Raw genomic sequence first — 10,384 nt, forward strand, 5'->3', positions numbered from 1 at the left:
CTTATTTTGTTTTTTACCAATTAAATTTCTTTTTTTTGTTCTTTTTTTATACTCTTTTAGCCAAACATGTACAAATTCTGAGTGTGTGGCACTTTAAATATTTAAGCTTTTTGTAAAAAGACTTTTGTGAGAAACAATGTACCAACAGATAACTGTCGTGTTCCTTACAGTAAATTTGCACAAATATAAAAATCCAATTATCACTATCAAAGTATTTGATGGAATTTAAAATTTGCTAAATTGCACAATACTTACAATTTACCCCTTAAAAGACAAAAACTGAAGCGCCTAATGAGTCTACAAGACAACAAAAGTCTGCTTGAGATCTTTTGTGTCACAGAATTGTGTTGTGTTTGTGCACTTCTGTAATTTAGCCACTCATACGGAGTAGAACAGGACAGCAGATGAGGATGAACCCTTTTAGAGGATATTATAATAATAATAAATATGCTGAACACTTAGGGTGTGATTACCGACAAGACCACCTGCCTGTTATTCCAACTGCTTCAAGACTTTTTAAAAATCTTTTTCTTGATCATTTCATTAACATTTTTCTGTCTGCTGTTCACTGTAAACACCAGCAGGCTTCTATTCTCTGTTTGGGTTCCCATTTCTCCCCTTTCACCCAAGGAGATTACAGGGCAAAAAGTATCTCCTTCCAATCACCTTTTGGAAAATAATGTTGCTCAAAAATGAGCTGTTTATCATAATTGTATGTTGTGTCTTCCAGGATTCACGTCAAATTAAAGATGATTACTTGAGGATAACAGAGGATAAAGGCTAGGTTAAAACCTAGGCTATGGAGGACAGCTTCCTGACCACATAATTTACAGAAGAACCCTTTGTAAAATGAATTTAAAAAAAATAGGTTCACGCAAGAGCAAAGAACAATTCTAAACATTTCTGCAATGCAACAGTTATTTATTTATAGACTTGCTTTTTTTTAAATTTCTAGAATTTAACATCATCTGTAAGTAGGCAATTTTGCCACCATCGTATTTTCCCATGTGTCTTTCATGTCGATCCAGGAAAATAGTTCCGAAATAATACTTGAACCTCATGCTATGCATGTGAAATATTTCCCTGTTTACATGTTAGGTATGTCAAGTTGCAGACAACCGTATTCGGCTACAGTCTCTTCCACAATGAAAAGAACATTTTCCATAAATGTGCGTCCGGAGATGAGCACAGCTACAATGAAAGGATCACAAACACGCCGTACTTACAGGTAAACACTCAAAACAGGAACTTGCAAAAGAAAACAACGTTTTTTTTTACAGTTTTTTTCTCTGAAACACGAGTATCAATGGTAGGTTGATGAGTGGAAAACTTCATTTTGCAGACAAAAGGCTCAAATACATTTTTTACAGCAATAATAAAATGTAGGGTAAGTATGTTCTGACAAAGGTGTACAACATTTACCTTTCCAACACTTCCAACCTGTTATTTTAGCTTAGGTTTTGTTTCTTCTAATATTTTGGATGGTTGGGGAAAAAAACAAATAAAACTGCCTAAGGAAAAAAAAAATCATGTTAAGTTGTGATTAACTACAATTTACAATTAAACTTGAGTTATTCTGTGAAAAAAAAAAAACAGTGAGAAATGTCAGCAGATAAAATCACAGACGTTAGCATTGTTTACACTGAAAGAGTATAGTTACACACGGTGACACGCCGACACAACACTACACACCTGTCAGGACAAAAATGTCATGTCTTTGGCTTTTTGTTTTGTTTTTTTAAGATAAAACATTCACTCTTGTTTGTCTTTTCAATGTAATGCTGTAAGGCTTTGAGAGGTACACAGTTATGGAAACTTTTGGGATGAAAGTAAGACATCTTTCCAAAAATACTGCATTTGAACACAAAAACGTGCATAACTACATTTCTGATCCCGTTTTCGATTTTGACTTAATATTTTTACTTCAAGGTACTTTCCTTTTAATTCTCATTACTTGTCATAGTTTATCTTGACCAAGCACAAAGCAAATGTTTAGATCACACATTGTTGAGACATCAAAAGTGTTTTTCAATGCAGGAAATGTGGATTGTAGTCAAGCACCAACTGGGTTTTGTTAGAAGTGCTAAACCACACCAGGTTCACTATACTTTCAGTAAAACTGCTATAAAATATAAAATCTATGTGTTTGTTTGCAGTTATTTGAGTCTTTACTGCCACTGTGAGGTAAAAGGAAAATTAGCAAAATGATGCATCTGTCTGTTTGTAATCAACCTGGAATATGACTGGTTTTCGACGAAAGAAGCAAAAAAAGTCTCTTGTATTTATAGGGAAAGATAATTTTCCAGATTTAGCCTATACTGTTATAGGTTTTTCATTTTATGAATGTAATGTTCATCAAAAAACACATTTATCATGTGTCACATATTCAGCGCAGAGTTAAAAAAAACAGAACCTAAATTCTTCCTAAAAAACTCAAAACTATGCATTTTTACTAAATCTGTCAGTTGTATTTCCTTTGTTAAATGCATTTCAGAGCTGTAAACCATTCCAAAATAAAAGGTGGTACGGTTTTACTTTCACACAACTTTTATGTTGCTGTTTTTGCAAAAAGTTTTAAACTTACTTGAAACATAAGCTTTTTTTGGGACAAATTTTAAATTTGGAGGAAAACTGTTTTATTTTTCAAATGAATATAAGGATTTAAATTTTTCTCCAAATAAATTTCATGATTTCCCTTTAAAATGCCTTTTTCTGAGGAACTCTAGAATATCTAAGCAATTATAAGAGGAACTTATTCTCGTCTTTGATGCCAATGATATTCAAGCCTCTGTGTGCAGGAAGTCATTATTCCACTTTTCATCACCAGATTTTTCATTTTTTAACCCGTCTCTAAGCCTATTTTGGAATGTGCTGCAGGGTGAAATGCACAAGAAGTTGTTAAAATAGAAATTTAAACAAGAATCTTGCTTTTTTGTCCAGACAAAAGAGAAGATGCTAAATCTTTACAAACAGATTTGCACCAAAATGTCTACATATTATCTGAATAATACCTCTGTAGCTTCCCTCACCAAACAAATCCATCAAAAATAGATGAAACCAGTAAATAAAACTAGCTTCCTTCAGTAACGAAAATATGTATGAGCACTAATATATATAATCTTCTAAGCTTTTCAGGTAAAACTAGAGTTTTTCTTCAATACATTAAAAGGACGTACTAAAATATAATCAAATAAAAAACAGCACAGTTAAAACCATGATTCAAAACATAAGGTCAATTATCACAGCAAAGGGGCAAGAGAACCAGGTAGAGAAAAGGAGGGGCAGGAGGAGGGGGTGGAGACTGACCCAAAGAGTTCAGTCATCGTCACTGTCGCTGCCCGATTCACTGAGCTGAAGGTCATTTCCTGTGAAGATAAAAACCAAACGACAAAGTAGTTTACTGTGATTTACTTCAACAGCTTTATGTGCACGTACAAGTGTCAACTAAACTACTTTTGAAGGAATGATATCTCCCAACATAATGTGGTAGGTTTGAAACCCCAAAGACGATGTCACGTGGGAATAACTTTGAATCTTAAATCAAAGCCTAGTCCTGAAGTACTCACGAAGTGTGTTCATGAGCTGGTTGTTGCCCTGCTGGCGCTCCATCCCTCCGTTGGCCATGGGGTTGCGGCTGGGGGAGTTCTGGCTGAGCGGCCGGGGAGCATCGCCCTCGCCGTCGCTGCTGCTGCTGTCGTCGCCGCTCCCCGAGGAGCTGGCTGAGTCTGAGGAGCTGCTGCTGCCGCTGCTGCTCATCTGTTCAATCATCTCCACCTCTGCCCGCAGCTCTGTCGACAGCAGCAAGATCAGCATTTCATATTTCAAGGTCTTGTCTTTTTTTGTACTCACATTTGTCCAAATGTTTTTCATTCTTTGTCATCTTTAGCAGGGTTTTTTCTGAGAAATCATGACTTTGTAAAACACCAACAGTGCAGGAACCTCCTCACCTCTCTTAATGTCGTCCAGCTGAGGCTCTGGAGAGGGGTTGTCCTTAGATGGGGATGGGGATGTTTTGATCCCAGTTCCCGGCTTGGTTGGGGCTCGGAACTGAGAGCCGGGCTGGCTGGAACGAACCGACTGCTGCTCAATCCGAGCCTGGATCTTACTGCTGCCCTCCGCTCTGTTCGCACAGATACATACATCAGCCAACTTTTCCTCATCTTGAGCAATTTAAAGATCTTATAGACAATACACATCTACTACCCAAAGTCAGCAGGACTCTGGAAACCAGGACACTGACATCCCACCTTGTTTTCTTAACCTGGATGCTGCTGCTGAGCTTCTCCAGTACAAATTCGCCCGTGTCATGATTAATGATGAGCACGCAATCCTTTTGATACGGTCGCTTGTTTCCTTTAAATACTGTCATTGGAGGTGTGGAGCCCTGAAAGACAAAGAACAGGTAGTTGCAGTTTTATGTATTTAAAGCTTGGAAAAGGGCCCTTTTAGAAGGTTACATCAAAATCAAAAAAACTACATCATCTTGTTCAAGAGCAGTGTTATAGTGAAGATAAACAGACTTTTTCAGTCACAATTCTAGGATACATTCAGAACATAATTTTTTTAGACACATGATTGCTTAGATTTTTTGACTGCACTGTGACTGATCAAAACAGCTGTCAGACCTTTTTGTGACAGAAAACATGAGTCAGCAGAGATCAGGCAGATCATGATGTGCATGCATCTCTGACCAGATTGTTAAAAAGAGGAAAGCCTTACTGGAATATGAGGTAACGTTATTGTAACTTCATCTCCTTTTCCGACCTGTAGCTTCCCTTCACAGCTGGTGTCAATCGATGCTGGTTTGAAGTCATCTGGAAATGAAATGTATCGAGTCAAATTTGTGTTCTCCCTGATTGCCTATTTTTTTATTTAGAGGGAAACACCGTGAACTGGCATTCACACATATATGGAATTATAATTACAGTTGGAGAATAACTACCTGGAAGGGAAAAACAACCAAAATACAAAAAAGCAATTACAGTAATTTCATACTAGCATAAGATGAAAAAAATAATGTGGGTTGTTTTCCCTGGCTGCATTTGTAATTCTATCAACTATAATAAATGAGATAAAATGCTAATTTAATACAGATAATTTTTTGTTCTGTACAAAACAAATTGAATATGTTTTATAACACTATAAATCAATTGCATTCAAAGTTTGAATTTAACATGACCACTTTCTCCGGAGAATGCCCCAAGGTGACTTTTACTGAGATCTAAAAGTGAACTAATGAGTAAATGGAATACTGTGACGCGGGGAGGTCAGTGTTTAAAATAGGACATCACATGCATCATAAAACCCTTTTACTACAACAGCTCTGTAACACGGATGGTTTCTCTCCCAAGTCCAGCCAAAGTCTATTTTGACACACAAGTTCAAAATACAACACAGGCTTTGACTCAAAGCAATTGAATCGTTTCTTTTTTTTGCATTTCTATTTTAATTTTTGTTTACATTTTTCAAACTGTCTTCACATAACTGGTCATGGAAACAATATGATTGAACCTGAGTGAATAACAGTATGAATTTTTTTAATAAAAGTAAACAGAAAAGCTTTTTAGTGTAAATAAAATGCAATTCCAAGCCTAGGCGTCACAATAAAAGTGTTTTGGTATCAATAATAAATCCTATATTGTGAAACATCTACTTCAAACATCTACTTCAATAAAGCAACACGAATCCTCTGAGAAAAACTGGATATCTCTAAATACCACACTGAACAAGAAACACGATGAAGACTATAAACCGTTGTCCCTGCATCCAGTTGTTTTATTCAGCATTTATGCCCCAACAATCCAGATTGTGTTTATTACAACAGATAGGATCTGCATTTTATTTTGAAGGAGAATTTCAATTGCCACTCCATGTGGAGCTGGAGGCTAAAAAATGAGTCCTGGTTGGAGGCAAATATAAAAAACTTGTTTCTCACAAAAAATTAGATAAACTTTGGTGTAGTAAAATAAGTATTGGGTAGTTAATAGCATAAAGTGTAAAAGCTCAACCAAAAAAACAAACTGCTTTTATCTTCAAATGACTGAAAAGTATTGAAGAGAGTCTTGGAGAGAGAGCCTCTACATTTACAGCAGATAACCAGCCGCACTCCAGAGTTTGTTAAGAACTTAAAGGTCTTGTAAACACAACGCGGTCTCACGCTCACATCGGATGGTGTGAAAGGAAGATTTTGGCCTCTTCTCAAAGCTTTCTCCGAGCTTCAAAACATGCTCCTCTTTGTCCAGCAGCGGGTTTGTACTACCGTTCATGGTTCAGTTTGTCTAAAAGTCTAACATTTACGTATATTGGTAATAAGAAGTGAGCTAACAGTCGCAACTGGGAAGAAACAGGATAATCCAACTGGAAGATAAAACTAGCTGCAGAAGCTAACAGTTAGCAAAACATCCCTGACGTCACTGTGCTCTCTTTTGATTTTGGTTCGACTATGAACTACCTCTAAGATCAGACGGCGGCAAAAACTGTGATAAAACTTGGTTGTCTTATTAAATGATAATTTGCATTTAGATTAGTTTTTTATCAAACAGAATTATTTTAGTACATTTTAGTTTCATAAACAATTTATATAAAAAGCCAGATGGCAACGCGGAATGCAATTACGTGCACTCATCGGAAGGATTTCGTGAACGTACACAACAGAGGAAATGAAAAGAATTGTTTGAAATTGAAGTAGGGTTTTTTATTGTAGATTTAGCTTATTCAACCTTTTATTTTATATTGTTTTATTGAAAACGTAATAAACTGCATAAATGTTCAGGAATAACAACTGAAAATGTCGTAAATTAATGACTTTGTACAAAGAAAGACGGAAAAAAATCTCCAAAAACTTTAAAGCAGCGTGGAAATATGATGAACCGAGCCGAAGATACCGAGTCTACGGACGACACACCAACATGCCTGTCCGGACAAACGAAAACATCTTCCTCCAGAGATTTAACCCAGGAGGAGCAGGGTAGATTCAAAACTGAGCGAGTTCTTGTATCTGAGTTCAAACAAATAAAACTGGAGAAAGAAGCTCGAAAAAACTGGGACTTGTTTTACAAAAGAAACGCCACAAATTTCTTCAAAGACAGACACTGGACAACCAGGGAATTTGAAGAACTCAAAGAGTGTCGTGAGGTAAGATTACTTTTATACATGGACTTACCAGTCTTCATCTGTTTCTATTTCTTGTTTTATACTCACAAAATAAATAATCTTCTATTTAACATGTAGAACATTCTATCTATCAAATAGGGATTTCTTTCTTCTTCTTCAGATTATTTATAAATGTTAAATTATCTAGTAATTACGCCATTTTTTAAAACCCTAAATCATATATTAATTAATAAATTAAAATATATTAATATGAATAATATATTCACATTAATTACTTAAATGTAATATTAAAATATTAAACTATACTCTATTTATGCTTCTTTAAAGTTTAAGATGCTGAAAAATATTGTAGGTCAGATGGCCAAACAAGCTTATTAAACTAATGTCCAGTTATTCTTGTGCTTTGCTTCACAGTTTGAGTCCCAGAAGTTGGTTTTGTTGGAAGCTGGCTGCGGCGTGGGAAACTGCCTCTTTCCTTTGCTGGAGGACGACCTCAACATATTTGTTTACGCCTGTGACTTCTCCCCACGAGCTGTTGAGTTTGTAAAAGTGAGGCATTTCCCACAACAACTTTGTTCTTATTATAATGTCTTTATAAGCCTTGTCCTATATTTTCTTCCCTTTTTTCCTCCTTTATATTGCTTCATTTTAGAAAGTTTTTTTATTTGAACTTATGTAAAACTGAGTACCAAAGTATTTTCTTTATTTTGTAAATATCACACAAATTGTCACTAAAGATGTTAATTTTTTCATCTGTAGAAGTTTCAAACCATCTTGAGGCACTTTCTATAACTTAGAAAAAGGGAACTACATCAACTTTATGGTATAAATAACACTTTTTTGTTCTTTTATTTTACAGCAAAACCCTCTATACTGCCCTGAGCGCTGTTGTGCCTTCCAGTGTGATTTAACCAAAGATGATCTGACAGGAAATGTTCCGGAGGGAAGCGTGGATGTTGTCACTCTTATCTTCGTCCTGTCCGCCGTTCATCCAGAGAAGATGAAGCTGGCTTTGGAGAACATTAACAAGGTAGTAGCAAAGAGAAAAGAATGGAAAGCTTCATTTTCCTGCTGTTTTAGAAATGAGATGTTTCAGGTGATGTTCAAGAATAAAAATTAAGGTCTGTTGCACTTTTGTTTGTTATTCAACATTTCAATAAGAAACACGTAAAAATACAAGCAACACGTGTCCAAATGTTTGTTGTCACATGGTGTAGTAACGACTAAAAGACTGATTGCTTCAGATTTAGTTGGTTTTTCAACCAAGACCAAGAAAGAATGTGGTCATAATTTTCACTGACTCTGTTGTTTCTTTACCGGCTCCCAGTTATGGAATAATATTCCTCCAGAGCTGCATTTGATATCACACCTAAACAGTTATAAACTTCAACTGAAGACTTCACTATTTAGACTTTTAATACTCAGTAGTTGGTGGCTCATTATTTTCCTTTCCTCTTTTTTTATCTGTCTTTTATATATATTGCTTTATGCAGTTTTAATATTTTTGTTCTTAAACTGCTAAAACAAAAATTATCTGACTTTTTCTTGTAAAGCACTTAGGCACCTTGGTGGTGTTGTAAAGTGCTTAGGAAATAAGGACTGATTCACTTATTCTGACTTCAGACTGACATGTTTACAAGCTTTAATGAGCAGGGTGAACCTGCAGGCATCATTTTGGTCCTTTAAAACTTACCAAGTCAAAAATGTCTTCTTCATAACGATGGTTCCAGATGCCTTTAGACCTAATATATAAAATCAAAAAGGAATCAAATCAATTTCCCCTGACCGGACATGTCATCTCTAGAAAGTCTCAAAAACTTTTGTTTTTTACTTTCAGCAAAGTTTAAAATTTAATTCATACCTTTTTACTCTTTTTTTTCTTTTCTTGTTATGCTGCATATAAACAGTTTTTTTCTTGATAACATTCTATATATCTATCTCTATATATATGTATATAAACTGAAACCTTTGTATGTTCTTTGCATGTGGAATAAAGGTGTTGAAGCCTGGCGGCGTCGTGTTGTTCAGGGACTACGGCCTGCATGACCACGCCATGCTCCGCTTTAAAGCCGGCAGCAAGCTCGGGGAAAACTTCTACGTCCGTCAGGATGGAACCCGGTCCTACTTCTTCTCAAAGGGTAAGTTGTTTCATATTTTAGCTTCCAGTATATGAAAATGTTTGTTGATGATTTGTGACAGAAAATCTACCATATCTATAGATGGTAAGAATACTCTGAAATTAAATAGCAAAGCTTGAACAGGTATTCTAACTATATTGATCATTTAGTACATTTTTGTCTGTAAATTCCTTCATTATCTTTCACCTCTTTATGTCTTGTTGCTTCATTTTGACATATTTACTCTTGATCTTTTGTCAGAGCATCTGGCTCAGCTGTTTAAAGAGGCTGGCTTTGTGTCTGTGGTGAACGACTACGTCCTGAGAGAAACGGTCAACAAGAAGGAAGGGCTTTGCGTCCAGAGAGTCTTTTTGCAGAGTAAATTCACCAAAGCCGCTCTGCCTCAAGTTTCCTGATGTGTCTAGGATTTTTATATTTGTTTTATTCTGGAGAAATGTTCAGAACTTTGAACTGCTCAGACATGAAAGGAAAAAATCATGAAACTTGGCAGCACAACATTCACACGATGAGATTTTTTAAACGATTTTTCTGTGAAATTAAGAAAATGAGGGAGAAGAACTACGTAAACTGCATTCTAGCTTGGAAAATGTGCACATTTCTTTAGCCGTTTAAAAGATGATCTTGTTCCTGTAAAAATTCAAAAACTGTAAAATATTAAAGCCTTGCACATCAGTAGGCCTTTTCCTAACCTCTGACAAGAGTTTAACACGTTCAATATTTCTCTGAGGATTCTCTGTTTTGTGAGCAAATATTGAAACATTTGTACAATAAAAAATGTTTGCCCTTTCAACGGAGTTCAGGTGAACCTTTATTGATTTCAATAGTTTTAATCTTCTGTTTCATTTGACTCAGACAAACACTGGCAGGCAAAAGTTTTTGAACACCTTATAGTTTTTTGTGGAAAATGATTTAGTGTGATGCCTTATAGAACTTTGAAAGTGGAAAAGGAACAAAAATCTTCTGGAATCAGTTTATAGACTTAAATGTTCTCTAAACTTAAACCACAGCAGATCCACTAGCTTCCATCCCGGTCTCTGCTCTTTTTGAACCCCAAAGTAGAAAGCCCATCCCCAATCCCTAGATTTCTCTCAAGACCACACCTGAACTTTGCCCTGAGCAGGACAACAGAAACA

At 35.8% G+C, this 10,384-nt stretch overlaps 2 protein-coding genes across 2 annotated transcripts; one reads left to right on the forward strand and one right to left on the reverse strand.

Annotated features, from left to right (window-relative positions):
* Positions 1-900: 900 nt before the first annotated feature.
* On the reverse strand, positions 901-6,412 carry eaf1 (ELL associated factor 1). Its single transcript, XM_004078463.4, has 6 exons — positions 6,164-6,412; positions 4,720-4,814; positions 4,248-4,384; positions 3,948-4,120; positions 3,567-3,788; positions 901-3,365 (listed from the first exon to the last, which is right to left on the reverse strand). Exons 1-6 carry the CDS (start codon positions 6,264-6,266, stop codon positions 3,316-3,318), a joined length of 780 nt encoding a protein of 259 aa, XP_004078511.1. The 5' UTR covers positions 6,267-6,412; the 3' UTR covers positions 901-3,315.
* A 243-nt stretch (positions 6,413-6,655) lies between these two features.
* Positions 6,656-10,041, forward strand: mettl6 (methyltransferase like 6). The gene is made up of 5 exons (XM_004078332.4): positions 6,656-7,134; positions 7,528-7,662; positions 7,973-8,143; positions 9,110-9,251; positions 9,492-10,041. Exons 1-5 carry the CDS (start codon positions 6,862-6,864, stop codon positions 9,644-9,646), a joined length of 876 nt encoding a protein of 291 aa, XP_004078380.1. The 5' UTR covers positions 6,656-6,861; the 3' UTR covers positions 9,647-10,041.
* Positions 10,042-10,384: the final 343 nt, after the last annotated feature.

The sequence above is a fragment of the Oryzias latipes genome, chromosome 16 (assembly GCF_002234675.1).
Source record: "Oryzias latipes chromosome 16, ASM223467v1".
Lineage (NCBI taxonomy): Eukaryota > Metazoa > Chordata > Actinopteri > Beloniformes > Adrianichthyidae > Oryzias > Oryzias latipes.

What these genes read in the sequence shown, in the direction of transcription:
- eaf1 (XM_004078463.4), bottom strand. Translation starts at nt 6,266, where the DNA reads ATGAACGGTAGTACAAACCCGCTGCTGGACAAAGAGGAGCATGTTTTG. An exon ending in GCTGGACGACATTAAGAGAG is followed by an intron (nt 3,789 to 3,947) that starts GTGAGGAGGTTC and finishes TGCTGTCGACAG; the next exon opens with AGCTGCGGGCAGAGGTGGAG. An exon ending in CCAGCTCATGAACACACTTC is followed by an intron (nt 3,366 to 3,566) that starts GTGAGTACTTCA and finishes TTATCTTCACAG; the next exon opens with GAAATGACCTTCAGCTCAGT.
- mettl6 (XM_004078332.4), top strand. Translation starts at nt 6,862, where the DNA reads ATGATGAACCGAGCCGAAGATACCGAGTCTACGGACGACACACCAACA. An exon ending in AACTCAAAGAGTGTCGTGAG is followed by an intron (nt 7,135 to 7,527) that starts GTAAGATTACTT and finishes TTTGCTTCACAG; the next exon opens with TTTGAGTCCCAGAAGTTGGT. An exon ending in CTTTGGAGAACATTAACAAG is followed by an intron (nt 8,144 to 9,109) that starts GTAGTAGCAAAG and finishes TGTGGAATAAAG; the next exon opens with GTGTTGAAGCCTGGCGGCGT.